Source organism: Aythya marila (assembly GCF_965140915.1).
Source record: "Aythya marila genome assembly, chromosome: 2".
Classification (NCBI taxonomy): Eukaryota; Metazoa; Chordata; class Aves; order Anseriformes; family Anatidae; genus Aythya; species Aythya marila.
The window spans coordinates 34,064,357-34,083,062 of NC_139043.1; the positions used below are offsets into that span (position 1 = coordinate 34,064,357).

The 18,706-nt window shown below is 39.4% G+C and overlaps 1 protein-coding gene across 1 annotated transcript; it reads left to right on the top strand.

Annotated features, from left to right (window-relative positions):
• Positions 1-1,040: 1,040 nt before the first annotated feature.
• On the top strand, positions 1,041-18,245 carry GPNMB (glycoprotein nmb). The gene is made up of 11 exons (XM_082752793.1): positions 1,041-1,162; positions 6,051-6,200; positions 6,912-7,055; positions 8,372-8,545; positions 9,660-9,818; positions 10,281-10,589; positions 11,664-11,774; positions 12,488-12,590; positions 13,475-13,680; positions 16,111-16,198; positions 16,996-18,245. The coding sequence occupies exons 1-11, from the start codon at positions 1,093-1,095 to the stop codon at positions 17,147-17,149; spliced, it is 1,668 nt and encodes a 555-aa protein (XP_082608919.1). The 5' UTR covers positions 1,041-1,092; the 3' UTR covers positions 17,150-18,245.
• Positions 18,246-18,706: the final 461 nt, after the last annotated feature.

An 18,706-nucleotide genomic window follows, 5' to 3' on the forward strand; every position in this document is an offset into this window, starting at 1 on the left:
CCTCACTTGCCAGTGACTTTTGGGGTCACTGAAACCATTGTTGAACTCCCATCTTGAGGACTGTATTTGATTCTATGCCTTGTCTCATCAAAGCTTGTTTTCTGCTGAAAAAAAAAAAAAAAAAAGCAAGAAACTTCATGAGGCAGTCAGGACCAACATAAAATTCAGTGGTTGCACCACCTATGGAAGACCACCTGGGGAAGGTGTCTATGCTGATGAAGCATGTTGAACCTGAATTTGAACCATAAGTGTGGTGTTTGAAAGTATTGCCTTCCTCCTCTTCAGCCACTGGCAACACCTTGTTATTAGGGTGGACAGTAAAGTCTACTTTTAATTTATCTCTGTACACCACACACCACATTGAAGTGCTTTCAGTGCTTTGGTCATGGCAACTAGTGACCTAGATATTGGCTGGCCATCACTACACAGCCTGTGATCATACCTCTAATTGTGGACATGTCATGTCACACAGCTGGGGCATGGTGGTACATGCATGTGCCCACTAAACAAGCCCTTAAATATTTTTTCCTTAAGGATCAGCTCTAATCAGGAGCCACATCCAGGGAAGTGCTAGAATCCGCCAGTCTCCATTCAGTTTGCAGTCTGTTGCCCAGCATGTGGGAAGAGAAACATGTTTAAGTAGTGGTGGGCCCATCAAATGCAATGAGCTGTTGCAGTAACACTAGCAAATCAGGCTAGGGTGAGAGTTAATTTGGATTTCTGGAAATGAATGTTCCTAATTTAAAAACAAATTAAGCACCAAAATTGATCATACTATAAAACTAGTATAAAAATGCCTGCAAGGTAAATGGCGTGGCTCTAAACAGGTCTCTCAGAAATCCCAGGGAATGCTGAAAGCAAAAGGAGTGAGTCATAAGCACATGAGCCGAAAGAAGCTGAAGACAAAATCATGCATCTCTGCTTAATTCCATCACATGATGAGTCCCGGGGCCCTTCATTTAATTGGAGAGCTGCGCAGCGGAGAAACTTTATTCTCACTTCTCAGCGGAGACCGACGGAGTTGCTGAGTGCAGGAGCTGGGCACCCTCTGCTCCTCCGTGCGCGCCGACCCGACGTACGATCCCTCACACCATGAGCGGGGGCTGCTGCCACCTCGGATTCCTGCTCCTGGCCAAAGTGGTGCTATGTGCTGCTGCCACGCGTGAGTCCTTCATCCCTTTCCTCTCTCCTGTCCTGAGACTGTGCTGTAAAACCTGCCGCTCCTTGCAGGTGTGGTGGTTCCCGTAGCTGTACTGGCTGTAGGAAGATGCCAAGAGCTGTCCGGTTGTCTCCTGGCAGATAGACAGTTGACTGGAGCTTTGGGGTTCATTTCCTCAATTCCTAACAATATTTCCCCAGTTCAAACCTGGCCAAAAAGGCAGAGGCAGTGTGGATTTCTCATAGTCTGCTCAGCTGTGTCTGGAAGAAGCCACCAAACCTCTGCATCCTGAACCTCAAGGAGCCCAGTCAAGGAGCTGGACCTTCCAGCTGCGGTGGACGGGCACTGGGCTGGTCCTGGTCTTCTTCCCAGACTCCAGCTTGGTTTACAGTCTTATGCTGGCTCACTGAGCTTAGTGCTAGGAACCCAGAAATGGGAATTTAGGGTCAAGTTCCAGCATCTGAGAGAAAGAAACTGAAGAAAGAGCTGAGGCTGCGCATACCGCTAGCCTTGCACCTGCCTCCAGTGGGGAACAGTCATAGATGTAGAACTGGACAAGTGTACAATGGCATTTACCAAGGATACTTCTCCAGCCTCCACTGATTTATAGCACCAGAACTTCCTCGGTCAGATGTAGAGCCATTGTATTTAACAGTTTTTTACTGGACTTCTCTTCTGCCAGTTTGTGCACTCGGGTTTTGGCGGTAGCCCATGTAAATTTTGAGCACACACAACATCCTGCCAACAAGAAATTTCACAGCTTAACTGTGCCTTGCATGAAGAAATATCTTTTTTTTTTTCTTTAGTGTGTGTGTGCTTAGAACCTATAACCTGCTGGTTTCATTTGATTGTCCTTAACTTTTGTGCTTTCAGAAACTGAAAAATTGCTTCTTTCACCATGCTGTTCTTGATTCTGTTTTTATATTCTCCTCTGTCACTTCTTTTGTAGGCTCAAGACATCGTCTATTTAGCTGTTCCTCATACGGAAACGATTCCATCCCTTTACAGCATCCTTGCCACCTTTCTCTGTATTTTTTTAGCTCTTTTACATCCTGCTTGAGCTGCAGAGAACAGAGCAGCATACAGTATTCAAGACACAAGCACACATGGAGTTATACAATGCTGTAAAGACATTTTGATCTCCATTCTCTAACCTTTTCCTAGGTTTTCAACTATTCCCGAGCACTGCATTCAAAACTGTAAAGCTACAAGATCTCATTTCTGAGTGGCAATAGCTAGTTTAGAGCCTCTCATTCTTTAACTTTACCTAAAGTTACATTTAACCATGCTGAATTTCATGTTGTTGAGTCATTGAGTCTCATCCAGTCCTCCTCTCTACTACTTTATCATGCTGTCTTTGGCAGAGTACAGAACTTCACTGGTTACCTGTTTTCCAGATCATTAACATTTAAAATTATTTCAACAATGGTGGAAACTAGCCGCTTGCTCACAGCTTTCAAACATCCTAAGCAATCATTTACTCATGTGAAATCCTTTTTGTCCCATGGTAACTTAGCTCCTTTATGCGTCTTTAGCAAAGTGCCTCACCAATGCTGCCTGGAACTCAGGCAGACTGTAACCAAGAGGTTATGCGCTCTCTGGCTCCCTCAGCAAAACTTGAATATATTTGTGAGGAACGCACTCCTTTTACAGAAAATCATATTAATCCCCTGTATCTGCTAATTCTGGTCTTCACTGCTGTTTCTACCAGCTTGTCCAATTTGAGTATCACACTTTCTGTAATCCTCTAAATCTTCCCTGGAAATGTTTTTAAAAACTGTCATCACAGTTGCCAACTTTTGTTTCACAGCCACTGAAGCAGTTTTAAGCAAGACTTTACATGCTGTGGTTAGCAGCTCATTTACTTCACTCTTGAATAACTTCCACACCTTTTGAGCCACCTGAGCTACACAACTCTTTTGTTTGTTAATTTCTTCTATAATTCTTCTTTTGTGCCAACACTTCATTTTGAGAGAGATTCTCCATCATCGTAAAGAAAAACTCTGGCACAGAAGTCTCTCAGGCTCCTCCTTTGTGAATGAAAATGTAAACTAATGTATATTATTTTTGTGCCATTGCTTTTTCTTCCTTGAATGCTTCTTCTGTATCTATTTCATCTATTGGCCCTACAGACTTACTGGCAAGCTTTCTACTACTTTTGTATTTTAAAAGATTAATTAGTAGGTTTTATGTTTTTGCAAGTTGTTTCTCAAAATCTCTTCTGTCCTGCTTTATTATGTTCCTACATGCAACTTTGGTAAGGTTACATTATTTTCTGTGTTCTTAGCTTAGCCATAACATCAGCCTTTTCCCATTCTGCTCTTTAACTATGTCATCTTTTTATTGCTATTCTAACATTCACTTTCTCCCTATCATGGCTAACACACTATCACAGGAAATGCTGAACTTCTTGACTTTTCTGTATTTTTCACCAAAATGAAAACCAGAATGAGAAAGAAGAAAGTCTATTGAAGTTAAGATCTTTTCTCCTATGATCACCTCACCGAAACTATTATAGAAATCATTTCCTTAGATAGTTTTATTACTGTCTATTTTGAACTGAATCGCTCTAATTTTATATTATGACCAACATCTGTTCTTGAGTGCTTTGGGCTGGATTTTCTTTAGGTTGGTTGTGTTTGTTTTTTTTGTGTGTGTGTGTGTTTTTTATTTTTTTGTTGTTGTTGTTGAAGAATAAATGCATTACTTTAGATTTAGCAATGGAAAATCTTCAGTTCCATGTGTTAGAAAAACTAGAGCTAAAGTATTTGCTCATCTTAAAAATGCCTTTGTCTAGTCCTGAAGCTTGTGAAATGTTTTATATTTGATTGAAATACACAAAGCACATCAGGGAGGCACAGAAATGCCTAAGGAGCTTGTGATTTAGAAGCAGTGACCACAGTTATTAGTAAAGCTGGACCAAAAAAAATGACTTCTGAATTCAAAAATTGTTATTCAAAATTCAAAATTAAAAGCATTTATAAAGTTAAAAGTGTTCCATCTCTTTTTGATGAAATGAATACTTGGGAGAAAAAAACAATGATTGAAATGTTTTGAACTGGCAAAATCAAAACATCGTAATCTTTACATAATTTTTCAATAAAATCAAAGAGAATGGGAAAAACTAGGAAAAAAATCCCTGACTACTTACTTTCAAATAAGATGAAATTAATTTCTTGACATAAAATGCAATTAAGCTTGATAAGCCTTTGTGAAATATTTTATAGTCTCTAATCTGTTGTTTTTTTTCCCCTGAGAAAAGTTTCTGAAGGACAGTATTACCCAACTCTGCTTCTGACCAAGACTGAAAATAATAGAGCATGTGATACAGGCCACTGAGTAAATACCAGTCATGATGTTATGCTCTGCTCACATCAAAATATATTAACTCTTCAGGAAAGTCTTGATCCAAGTGGTCTAAGTGAGGCTGTGAGGAGTTCCTGTAGGGCAAAACAGTATGGGAGATTATGTCTCATAAAATCTCTAAAATTTGCCCTTTTCCTCTGATCTATCAGTCCTCAAACCTCAAGAGACTAGGGAGAAAGCTACCAGCATCACTTCAGAGTGACCACTGAGATGGGACTGGCCAAGGGAAGTCCTGCCCAGCTGAAATTTCTCTGGGTGGTAAAATGCCAAGAGAAAACAGCTCCTGCCTCTTCTTCAGTGCCGTTTCTCTGGCTCTTTCTTGCAGTAAAATTAGGAGTCACATGCCCATAAAGACCGTGCTTAGACTGGCTGCACCTGCTCTGCACCTTTTCCAAAAGTGGGAGAAACTCCAACACACTTGGTTTTGTAACACCACGCAGGGCCATTTCTGTCCTTCTTTATAAGTCTCTGCATTTTCCTTGAAATCAACCAGCTCTTCGCTGCACTTGGGTATAAATCTCAGAAGCATCCAGCATCTGGTAACTTTAAAAGCCACGAGAAGCAGAAATCCTAACTCCCTTGATCTTGTGACAGAATGGCACACCCAGCAGTTACCTGATTAACATGACAGGGTTGTTTAAAGCCTCCAGGCTTTAATGGAACTCTGCCTGTCAGCCGGCTTATGAACATGCTTCTGTGGCATCCTCCAGTGTCTGACATGTTCCTACAGGTTACTTGGATATTTATTTTGCTTCCCATTGTGCGAGTACTTTGTGAGAGAAAGAGGGATCCTCGAAGGCCTGGGAAAAGTTTGAGTCCATCATTTGTAGTAATATGAGAAGAAAGAGGTTATTAAAGTTATTTAATCTGAGCCATTTTAAAGTAATAGGCGTGGAGCTAATATGTTTTTGTTGTTATATTACAAACACATTGAATTTACTACTCAGCTCTGAATTTCCTTTTCTGGAAATGCCAGCTTCTGTTACGATTGGTTCCACCCCTCCCACCCAAACCACGAGCCAGCTCACCAGAAAAGCCTCACTGGGTCAAAATTCATTCCTAGCATAACTTCCAGTAGAGCACAACCCAGACACATAGGGAATTTAGCCTGCTACCCTTTCAGTCACAGATTTATTACCAGTCAAGCACAAAGCAGTCAGCAACAGCAGTCAAGCAGCCTCTTTACAACTGGCCTGACTGTTGCATGGTTATCTCCATTCATAAGAACAATTGCTCTGATATGGTCAAAATGTTGTAAAACTTTGCATTCTTCCTCTGGGGAGCCTGCAATAGTGCAAGCAGAAAAATGTCAGGCTGTCAGTGGCAGAATTGTCTTTGTGCTGGTTGTAGCTGATTTAAATGTCCAGAGCTGCAGTGACAAAATTCTGTAACATTCCACTGGCAAAGAGTTTTCTAAGCAGCACAAAAATACAGCCACAATGAGACAGCTGTTCAGCACGGGCACAATGCTTTAGAGGGCAGGAGGGAACATAGTAGCCCATTGCATGTTTGCTTTTCTATCCAGGGTTTCAAGATGTGCTGAGCAATGGAAGAACTCCTCCTGTTGCATCCTACAAGCAGGTACAAGGCTGGTCTAGCGATCAAAATAACTGGAATGAAAACCTTTATCCTGTCTGGGAGGAAGATGATCCCAGGTGGAAGGACTGCTGGAAAGGTAATTGCACATATGCAGTTCACTGAGAAAATTGGCCATAAAATCCACTCCACTGAAGAGTGCGGGTGCTGCAGTGCATTTTTCATAAGTGCAATGTTCTCAGCTGCTGCAAGCAAGAGCAAAGTAGAGACAATTGGGATTGATGCCATTACCGGAACGCTGTCTGAAGCAGCAGAATAGTGAGTTGTTACAGTAAATGCTTTCCCATAGCTCATAGCCTCAGACATGAATACTTATTAAGATGTATTGATGGCCAGGGCTCTAGGATAACCCTTTCTTTGAAGCATGCCCTACAGGATATGCAGCTTCAACTTCTACCTCAGTAGAAGTTACAGGGTACTGTGGGCTTCAGGTTAACAACTTCTATGTAGAGCCTGTTTATTATCATCTGCTCTGAGCTGAGGTCTAACAGCTGGGGAGAAATAAAAATATTTTCCTTTGGAATCTATCAACTCCATGGTAAAAAGCTCATTCTTAGCTCTAAGAAGGAAATGAATGACAGATCAGTAAGTTACGTGGGCGAAAATGAAGAATCCCCATTGTCCTAAACTGGGACTTTGATGAGAGCACAAATGAGTGAGGAGCAGAAATTCCCTTGGAAATAAAGGAGGAATAAACAAAGCATTCCTAAGGTAAAGGGTGCACAGCTGAAGGTAGCTGCTGCTCTGATGCATCCATTAATGCTGTGAAGACCAATTTTGTTTTTTACAGGAGGAAGAGTGACAGCCAAACTGGTCACTGATAGCCCAGCACTGGTAGGATCCAATGTGACCTTTGTTGTGACTCTCCAGTTTCCCAAGTGCCAGGAGGAAGATAACGATGGCAACATTATCTACCAGAGAAACTGTACCCCGGGTAAGTAATGGCAATCTGCATGCACTGTACCATGCGTCTCACTACTGTACTGGTGTGAAAGCACCATAAATCTTTGAAATCGTGAACAGTCACGGTGCTTTTAACTGATAACTACACTAGTGTCTAGCCTGGGTCGTACCTTTTTCCTTCCTCAGAAGATCACTGTAGTATTTTTAGCATTCTGCACCTGTTACATATAATGACCAAGTAATTTAAGGAGATTTGTCTTGAGTATAAAAATGGCTTCCCAAAATACTTTAATTGGCTTTAATTTGGCTTCCTAACAAAACTGGTGCTGCTTTTCAGCTCAATCACAAGGTTGAACAGTCCCGGGGAGAGTACAGGTTCAACTGATCTCTCAGTCACACTGTTTTTGTCAAAATTTGCAAAACTGTCCATTTATAAAATTGAGCTGTTGTTGCTTTTTTTTTTTTTTTTTTTTTTAATTACATACTGTAGAACTCACTAACAATCTTTTGTATCTTGAAAAACTCACAAGAAAGTGTAAGTCTCACATTCCCCCATTTTAAGAATTGGAAACAAGAAGAAAAATAAATAAAGAATTTAAAAAACAAGCAATCTCTTCATCAGAGAATCACCTTTTTTATCTTATTTATATGTTCCATGAGGAAAAAACAAAAACAAAAACAAAAACATAATGACTTCAATGTTTGAAGCTGCCAGTAATTTTCATTTCAAGGCATATCAACGTTTTTTTCAGCCTATGTTCTACTTTATCACCATCTAATGCTTTGTTAACTGTTGATAACCATTTTCTACTTAATGTCTGTTGTGCAGTTTGAGGAAGGAAACTGTCTTTTCATTATTCAGAGAGGAACTGAAATTCATGTCTAAGTTATTTAAAGGTGCCATAGAAAATTATTTTGACAAAACAAAATAAGTCACTTCCTCACAGTGTTTCCATGGCTGCCATTTCTACTCAACATTTAAAATTCTGCTTGCCAAATGCTGGGGCAAATTCACTAGCTTCAGTGAAACACTAGAATTGCGTGCAGTTGACAGAAATTTTTGGACAAGCAACTTAAATTGTGTCTGGCCTATTATACTAATTTTTTAATCCTCTAAACAAAACAGTTCCAAGCAAGAAAAATGTGGTGTTTACACTAAAAACAAAAACTAACAAAACAAAAACAAAGGACAATCTTGCAAGAACTGAATTTCAGTCTAAAAATATCCCACTTACCCTGCTGCTTAAGTGCAGAAACTTTGCTGTAACCTGGGGTGTTTGCCTCCTGTTTCCTCATTTACTGCACAATTCTCAGTTGACCAGGAACATGTCCTGTTTCTACATTTAGATTCCCCAGCTTCCCAGGATCAGTATGTCTACAACTGGACCGAATGGATTGACAGCTGTGGCTGGGAAAACTGCACAGGCAACCACAGCCATAATGTGTTCCCAGATGGGAGATCTTTCCCTCATAATCCTGGCTGGAGAAGAAGGAACTTTGTCTACTTGTTCCATACATTCGGTTAGTACTGCAACATACCTGTGTGGCTGATGCTGCGAAGCTTACATTCATTCTGTACATCAACTCATTTTACCAGTATCTTTCATTAAAAGTCCTTAACAAGATTCCACACTTCTTTAGTGGAGACTCTGAATTCATTCCCCACTTTCCAGGGAGGCCACCAATTGTTCTATTATCTTCTGCTAGATTTGGAAAACATGTATTACCAGATCTTCAAGTCTGCATTCACAGAACTACCACCGAAGAAAAATAATTTCCTTTCCATAGTACTCAAGAGACTTTCCTAGGAAAACAGAGGGTCTAGGCAGGTCAGTCAGATGACTTACTGACCAGTCACTGCCATTTCAGATTCTTAAATTTAACAGAGAACACAGAACTGTATATGTTCAGATCAGTTTAATGGTACAGCACATCTTGACTCTGGCAAGAAGGTGAAAATTGTCATTGACCATGTCATACTGTTCTGGTCACAGATGCTGATTTTCCAGCTGTGAGTATGTAATAGTTGAGCTATTCCTGACATTGGCTACATACTGAATCTTAGTATCCCGATTTAGGTTGAGAAAATCAGCAATACCATTAGTATCAGTGTAAGTAATAATGTCCCTAATTTTACATAGAGGTGATACCTATCTCAATCTGCTGACATGAAGAAAAATTAATAAATGTATGCAAAGGATTCTGGGGTACAAAGCAAGAGGCATTATATCTTTTTGCTACACTGAAGGCTAACAAACACAAGATGACTTAAAATGCCTAAGAGGTAATACCATCCACTACATAATCCTAATAACATAACACAATTTGTTTGGAAAGATGAAGATGCCTTGGCAAATGTCCTTTCTTAGATCAGTGAAATCTGGGACATCTGACACCTTTAAAAAAACAAACAACAACAAAAAAAAAAAAAAAAAAAAAACAAACAGAGAAATAATGGGAGTAAACACATTGAAAAAGTGCTCTAAAAACACTTACCAGATAACTGAAAGACAATTCTGAACTGTACATTTTGATTTAGACGATCTAAGATTCACAAAGATATAGGTCCTCAGAAACGATTTTTCGTAGCTGGCCTTAAGGAGAAAACATATTACAAGTTCGTGTTCTGTTTCAGGTCAGTACTATGAAACAATTGGACGATCTTCAGTGATTTTTTCAGTCAACACAGCAAATATCACTCTTGGCAAACACGTAATGGGAGTATCCATTTACAGGAGAGGGCACTCAACATACATTCCAATTGCAAGAGCAAGTGCCATTTATGTTGTAACAGGTGAGTGTGCTGAAATAAACTGATAAAATACTGGGGGTATTTGTTGGTTAGGTGTTATAAGAATTCAGCACAAACATCATCTGGCATGAAAAGAAGGCTGAGAAAGGTTCTTAATACAAATGTGAAATATCTGGTAAATTGCCTTGAATAATGTAATTTATGTTTGTACCTGTCTCAGTTGTGACAACTCTACTTTGTGATGAAGCATGATTTACTAGAGGAAACATGGTTTCCACAGATGCCTGTGATTCCTTATTTGTTCCTGTACTTTTCTGGGTACCTGTTTCCCACTAACATTAACTTGTCAGATCGGTAAATCAAACTAAAGTGGAAACCCATATAAAAAAAATTAATGTCTCACATTCTGACTCTTGCTGTTCAGAAGCTTTGGAGCTGTTTGTTGCTTGCAGCCAGATATACATGGTTTATTTATTTTCTTCCTTTTTTTTTCTTTCCTGGCAGAAAAAATTCCAATATTTGTGAGTATGTACCAAAAACATGACCGCAACATCTCAGACTCCATTTTTATCAAAGACTCGCCAATCATATTTGATGTGAAGATCCATGATCCCAGCTACTACCTAAATAATTCTGCCATTTCCTACAAGTGGAACTTTGGAGATGGAAGCGGCTTATTTGTAGCAAGCGGTGCCACCACACCTCACACCTATGCTCTGCAAGGAAACTTCACTCTGAATTTAACTGTCCAAGCTATTATACCTGTACCTTGCAGGCCAGTAACACCTACGCCACCACTGCCCACCTCAGCAGGTAAGAGCTTGTCAATCAGCAGTGATATTACGAGCTCTGTGTAGCTCTGTAAACAGTCTGTAAATTGGTTTAAAGACAGAATCAATAAACACAGACATCATTTACACATTTAAAAACCTAATTATCGATTGCACTAAATCTAGCTATACCACCACAGTGACAGCACAAATAGGTGTTCAGATGGACTCAGCATATACACATTTGTTTTTTTACCCTGGCTTTGCCAGATCAAGTGGTTTCACTCTTGCCTACTCAGAGGCATATTCTGAGGTAAGACGCAAATTTTAAGTGAGGAAGAGGTATTTCAGAACACTCTTATAGCCTGTTCCTTTCTAGGTTGCGTTAACTTCCAACCCAAATTAAATGAGATTGAATTGAACTAGAAAAAATGCACTCATATTTAAAAATATGGGATTTTCAGATGGCATTAACCCAGAATGGCTCTTCCACTTTACATTTATGCACTACTGCATTTCAGAATAACATTCATTATATTCAGTATTGGTTTATTATCTCAAAGTTTTATTAAGGTTTGCAAAAGGACTGCAGTTTAAGGCTGGGTAGTTAGAACAGTACCACTATTAAATTGTAAATCTGACTATATTTTTCAAATGTCAGGATTTTATTTTTTTTAATGAAATGGTAAGTGAGAATGAAAAATGAAAGACAGAATTTTCACTACTTCCCTACTAGCTCTAATGTAGAGCAATGGAAAAATACCTACTTTTAAAGAGAGCATTTTAAAGCTCTTATTGGCCTTTGGATTTATTCTACTATTGATGAGGGAGTTTTAAAGAAGTGTTTAATTATACCAAACCTTGCAGTCTCACTTTTACTTCACAGAGACAGGCAACTAGCACAGAAACTATCTAGGCCACTCCAGGGTTCTACAGAACAGCTCACCACATGTGTTCTCTTACAATGATCCCATACAGATAAATATATTACTGCATAACTGTAAAGCAAGATAATCCATGACGTATGACATGAATGCAGTTGAAGGATATAGCCATGTTCAGAATACTTGTAAGCAGAACTCATTGTAAAGCTATTTTTCTTCCTTCATCTCTGAAGCACCTTCTAATTCAACCTATTCTGCTGCTGCTGAGACAATGGAAGACAATCCTGATGGAGGTTGCCATATTTACAGAAATGGATACTATACAGCTGGTCTCTCCATTGTAGGTAAGGACATGAGTCAATGCTTGGAGCAAAATGGGGCTAATAATGTACTAAACGTATGGTAAAGATGGTGTTTATTGAAGCCACGCTTTTATTAGATTAGTGAGACCCACAGTAAGATCCTTCTCTTGGATAGCTGACATTTTTAAAGATTATTGTGCACATAGCTAACAGGCTTTCTTTGGTTTCTATACATTCTGCCAGATCAGGTCAGTAGCAGAGGTTACAGTGCGTTGGTTTCAGACATGTGAGTCTGAGCCTTGATCTCGATGCCTTCTGATGGTTGCCCCTATTCTAGACATGGGTTTCCAGGCACCTGGGCCGGGAAATGGCTGGTGGGGACATGAGACCTATCATTCTTTTCTGTATCACCAGCTTCTGAAACTGGCACACCCCAAACATACAGGCCTGAGGGGTCACATTAGGTTGAGTAGACCTTGGCACACACAGAAGTTGTGGTTAATGGGAAGCGGAGGTGATTTTGTAATACAAATAACTAACCAGTTATAAAAGAAAAATAAAGTGGAGCAGAAAGGAGCAACCTCACAGGGAAAGCACTGGAACATTTCACAGCTTTCAAACCCTTCAAAATGAGTGCTGAGGGAGGGAGAAGGTTATGGAAAACAAGACTTGACCTGAGCATCAGCCAAACACTTGAGGTTCTGTACACACAGGCTTGTCATGTGTCCTACAGTTGACATCTGTTTCCTCTCCAGAGGGAATCCTTGAGGTAAATATTATTCAGATGACAAGCATCCAGATGACAGAAAGTCAAGCTGAAAATTCACTGGTTGACTTTGTTGTTACCTGTCAAGGGAGGTAAGTGTGTAAATGAAATTGTCAATCATCTTCCCTCTTTAAAAATAATTAGGTGCTGGAACACTCTCTGCACTTAGATGCAGCTGAATGAACTAAAGCTGGGAACCACAGTGTTTCTATTTCTTGACTGGAACTAAAGATAATGCAAGTCTCATTTGTAAACTATGTCAACAGAGGTTATTGCCAGGCTCTTAGGATTCAGAACAAATGGCCGGCCTAAGTAAAAGTAAGAGAACTAGACACTGAGAAGTAATTCTATATTTTCCTGGCAAAGACGAGATTTCAGCACTCACTGTGAAATTGGAAGCAGTCTACTGAAATTGGAAGGAAACCATTTCTTTTTGGCCATGATTTTTTGACACTTAGAGTAAATGGGTGTGTCCAAGCAATTTCTTGGAGAGGAAAATGTTGCACTAATATCCCTGGCTTCTGGAAGAACATTTGAGTTGAGAGGACTGAGAACTACAAGAATTGTCTTGGCAACACAACCAGAAAACAATTAACCTCTCTTAAGTTAGTGTTCACTTTGTCAGCACATGATATTACACATAAGAATCCTCATTCCTTTCATAATGATGTGCATTAAAGGTAACAAACTTCATAAGCTGATTTGAGGCATTTTTTTCTGTGATCACGATAAAATGCTAAATATGGAAACAAGCAGACAATTTTATAGACGTATTTTACACCACGTGTGTATATATAAAATATAGAGGTATGTATAAAGTACAGATAATATATTGATACCTTGTTCATAAATCACTGTAGTATCACTGACTTGAGTAACCAGGCACCAGCATAATACTGGGGCATCGGTGCAATGTGTCTCCAAGCTGTCCTAATAGGACTTGACAGATGTGATGCATTCTGTCTTCCCACCCCAGTCTCCCCACAGATGTCTGCACAGCAGTTTCTGACCCCACGTGCCAGGTGTCTCAGGGTGTGGTATGTGACCCCGTCGTCATCACCGATGAATGCTTACTCACCATAAGGAGAGCTTTTGACGAACCTGGGACGTACTGCATAAACATCACCCTGGGGGACGACACAAGTCAAGCCCTTGCCAGCGCGCTGATTTCTGTGAACGGAGGTGAGTCTGCACAGAGCTGATGTGGGTTGTCTGAACAGCTTCTCCTTGTGGTCATTTTGCTGCTGGGGGGAGAACACAGGAGGGCTTGTAGGGGTTTTAGCATGCCTGGAGGCCTCAGCTGAGGTTGTGCCATCTTATGTGAGAGTCCATACAACAGTAAGAGATAACTCCTTTCCTATGGAAACCTTAGATGTTAGAACTTGATTTGATTTATGTGTACAATCTAAAGAGTACAGCAACAGCACAAACCCTTCAGCATCACAAAATATAGTGCTCTTAAGCTGTAGTTTATTTTTTCTATTGGACAGAAAAGTAGGTGAGGGACATGCCAGTCTACTCTGCACATGGAGGAACAGGAGAAACTAAGAGCGGAATTCAGTTCACTTGAAAGTTAGAATAAAAGCCTACAGCTGAGCTAGCTGCCCTGAGCCTTCTCTGTAGCCCATTGATCTTGACCAGGTTTCTATTTCTACTTTGGGATAAGATGAATCAGATTCTGGAAAGGCCTGTGTCATTCACTGACTACAAAGCGTGCCCAGGGCAGCTATTTCAGAACAGAAGGTTTACTTTTGTTCAGCTGACTGTAACTGTGTCTTGCTCATAATTAACCAAGCACTCTTTGACAGAACCAGGTATTAAACTTGGTCTCAAGTAGAACCCCAAATGATCATGCTGTCTCTCTGCTCCCACCCCATTCCCCTTCTGACCTCCCACTACAATGTCTTAGTGATTCTTCTGAATGCTTTAATTAACATCGGCCAAGAAACTGACCCTTTGCAGGCATTTGTCACAGTATTTTTGGCTGCTTTTATTTTATCTAGGTATAAAATTAGCTGTACCTAAATCAGTTCGTGGTGACTAAGACACAATTCCTGACCTCTAAATGTATTTAGGCTCCTGAAGATGAAAATAAGCATGCAGTAGGATTTTTCAAAACTTTATTCACAGAGACTAAATTTAGCCCCAAAAGACTGTCTCCCGAGGTTTCCTCTAGAAAGAAAAGCTAAGTTGTATTTTGGGGCTTCAGCTATAATCATAGCAGAATTAGGATCTAAGAAAGTTTGCTGTTATGAATCACCTTCCATAGGAGCCCATCTGGCATTTCCAACCATTTCCCATGAGCCATGATTTTCTACTCATTTCAAGGGAAGGCAAGTATTTATGAATTTCTGAAAATCCTATAATTTGGTGCCTGAGAATACCTGAACACCTGTCTTTTGAAGTTTAGAAGGACTGTGCCAGGGTTATGCAGGCATTGCACAAAAACTGCTGAAAGGGTTGCAGTCCTATGACTTAGACCTGGCCCATCAATGTGTGTTCCTTTGCAAACTAATTCAAAGATCTATCTTATTAATAAAATAAATCTCTGCACTCTCAGCAAAAATACTGTGTAAACTGGGAATGAGGTCAAGCCTTCACAAATATTTTATCAACAAACTGAAAAATGCATGAGTCACATGTAACAAATAAATGGTAAATCCTGATTTGATATCTTGATTTTATAGATATCAGCTTAGATATCTTGATATCTTGATTTTATAGATATCAACTATAAATTAATACACTGGAAAGGGAAACCAACAAGCACTTCTAGATTACTCCACTGTATAAACACTGTTGATAATGTGAGGACCAACAATGCGTATCCATCTCAGCAAACTCAATAAATAGGTCAAAGTACAGTCTGCGAACTGCAAAATTAAGATATTTAACGCAAATTTTAAAAAACATACTTGTAATGATTCACCTTCTTCCATCATATACAGTGAATTAGGAGTAGATATGAGTGAAATGCTTAATGACAAACCAGAAGGCAGAGCTCAATGACAGGCAGAGCCCAAAGTTAATTTCCCAGAACTGTGAATGTTAAAAAAGCAGAGCCCTCACCTCTTGAATAAGGCAAACAAGCCTGGGTTCATCAGGTTCTCAGCCATGCTTTGCTATCTTAGCATGTGGGGCTGAAACAAAGATGCAGAATATTTAAGGAACTCAATTTTTATTCCCTTTTCCTTTCTCCCTGGCTATCACCCTTAAGAATAAGCAGAAGTTGATTCTCACATCACAGCTTATTGGTGCAAATGGTCAAGGCGATTGGCAAGGAGCAAATTAGCACCACCTCGTGGGATGCCAGCAAGCACTTCAGTTCCCTCCCACGCTGGAAGGGCCACTGTGTCTTTGGAGCATGGCTCATGCAAAACCAAAGCCCAAGTCACAGCCTGCTGGTACTGAGAGTTAAACTGATCAGGCTGTGAAAACACCACCACCTGCCAAAGTCACTGACCTCCAATGCTTAGCTTGCATTCCAATATTAGAAGTATTAAGTGTGCTTCAATCTTTACATCAATCAAATTAAAATGACATTTTCTTTAGAAAGTCTATCTTACTGTAACAATAAGGCTAACATTTAATCAAACTATTTCTGAACTCTAGGATCATCCCCAGGAACAACAAAAGGTGTCTTCATCTTCCTTGGGTTGTTGGCAGTGTTTGCCTCTGTTGGGGCTTTTGTCCTTTACAAGTAAGTTACTAGTGGCTAAGATTAAAAGTATTTCAAGGAACTGACAAGAATATTACTTTAAATTAATAAGACCTACAGCTTAAGTTTGTGTTAGCTATATTTTTGTTTCTTTTTTTTTATTGCTGTTCAAATATTCTAGCAAATATTCAAGAAAATGAGATTACTGCCTTAAACCACAAAATCATCACAAAACATGTAAATATTAGAAAAATTATTAATAAAAGGCAGCCTGCAAACTGCATGTAAGCAGTAAGCAAATTCAAGCTGCATGATGTGATTTACATATGCATTAAAACCTAACAAATAGAAATTTAATTTAGCATTAAAACTCTTACAAGTACTGTTTGTGAATGACTGACAGATTAAGAATTAATCGTCAAAATACTTCATTAAAAAATTGATAGATTGTTTGGGAAAAGGATACTGGGCTGCAGGAAAGTGGTTAAAAGAAGCACGTATTACTGCATTTCTGGCTTGGACATTTCTCATGAAACTTTAAGACTGCACTGAGACTCCTGAGTCAAGAGTGTGCTCAGCCCTAAGAGCCAGTGGCGAGAAAGAAACAATTCCATGGAGCACCAGTACTCCTCTGTGCAACACAGCCTTCTCATTAACCAGGCCTTAGTCACAGCTAACTAATATTATTTATTATTTTGGGGGGGATTTAAGAGGGAAGGAGAAAAAAGAATATATGCTATGAACACGATTAACTCTCTTACGTGTTGGTTGCACGCTACATGTGGATCTTTGTTTAAATGTCTTCCAGCAACTAACTGTACACATTCTTTCTCTTGCAGGAGATATAAACAATACAAACCTATCGAGAGAAGTGCAGGACAAGCAGAGAACCAGGAGGGACTAAGTGCTTACTTCAGCAATTTCAAAGCCTTTTTCTTCCCTAGGAGCACTGAGAGAAATCCTCTCTTGAAAACCAAACCAGGCATTGTTTAAACCTTTAGTCTGACACTACTAGATTACGTACAGGACTCATACCTGAGCTGTACCTTGATGGTTTGGGGTTTTGGTTTGTTTTTGTTATAAAAACAAGGGGTGAGGGGAAAACACACATAGATTGGTGGGTAACTTTGGGGGGCTTGGTGCAATTAGAAATATTAAAATAGTCCTTATAAAACAGTTAGTTTTGAGCACTTGCTGTTCTTGTTTGTAATCTAGGATATAGTTTTCTAAATAACTAATCCCCCTCCATCTGTGTTTTCTTACTTCTGGGTTAACTACCTGCAAAACTAATCAGATCCATAGCCTGTAGGGCGAAAAAAATATTACTAAACAAAGAAAATAAAGAATTGTAAATATTTGGTCTTAAATACACAGTCCAGTACAGCTGTTTACCACCTTAGTGAGAGCCATGCCTTTGCTGGAAAGCAAGCTACAGGCAGACAGGTACGGGTTATGTCTGTGGAACAAAACATTGCCATGACAGACAAAGCCCATCTGCTTGGCTATTCCTGCTGAAACATTTTACTTTTAAAGAAGCACTAATTTCTGCTTGACCCTCCATCCCTTCTCTTTGAACACTTACTCAAGTAAATGAAAACCCCTAAATGTAAATAACGCACTGTGCTCCAGTTCTTGCTTTTGCATGATCAAGCATAGAAAGTGTAAAGTTCTGCAAAAAAATCAAAACGTGTTGACTTGCTCACTGTAGCTGCAATTCTGCATTAACAAAACTTACATGGAAGCCTTTCCCAAGTGACACGGTTGGTCTTCTAGCTGTATGTTCTTCTAAGTCTGCTTTGTGGCGTTTCGTAGTGGAAGACTGGAAGCACACTGCTGAAGCCTGGGTCACTGGATAATATGAAAAGGAGAATATCTTATTTGTGGAAGGCAAAAGGTTGCTAAGAAGATTAATTGAGATGAGAAAGCAGACCAAAAAATGCTTTAAACAGTTTGTTTTTCATAAGTGCCTTACTGTTAACATTAAAGTTTCTAATCAAAATGAAATTAACTTTCAGCTAGGGGCAAATGCCTTTGCACAATCCTGTTCTTTGAAGAGCTATATTTCGATATATTTAGCTTATTTACTGTATCTTGGAACATCTCTGATACATATTGCTCTCGGTTCCTGCAGCAATAAAAAGCATAAACAGATTTTTCTGGTATCTTCGTAGACCTGTCAAATGCTTGTCACTTACAATCTGAATGTAGTCTTCATTAGCACTTCCCCAGAGTGCATAGACACGACTTGAGGATATAAAAAATACAGATTGTGGCATACCTCTGAGATTAGTTCTTTAGCTATAAAATGCAACAACCTCTTTTCTTCTTTTGTTTCCATATTCTCCATTTGTTTTAATTCTTTTGTGGCCATTTCAGACATTGACATTTTATTAAAAGCACCATGTTTGGTTTTATTCTGTCTTCCGTATGTATAACAAGCTATTATCTAACCATAACTGGGCATCTAAAATGATTCTTTGACTTAAACAGAGAACAGTTCCTACAAAAATTGTTGTCGGAATGTTATGACCCCTGTAATGTTTGACTCTT

Bases quoted from the DNA above. Each gene is read 5' to 3' on its own strand.
- GPNMB (XM_082752793.1), top strand. From the start codon at position 1,093: ATGAGCGGGGGCTGCTGCCACCTCGGATTCCTGCTCCTGGCCAAAGTG. The intron at 11,775-12,487 runs GTAAGGACATGA...TTTCCTCTCCAG, and splicing joins AGCTGGTCTCTCCATTGTAG to AGGGAATCCTTGAGGTAAAT. The intron at 16,199-16,995 runs GTAAGTTACTAG...TTTCTCTTGCAG, and splicing joins GGGGCTTTTGTCCTTTACAA to GAGATATAAACAATACAAAC.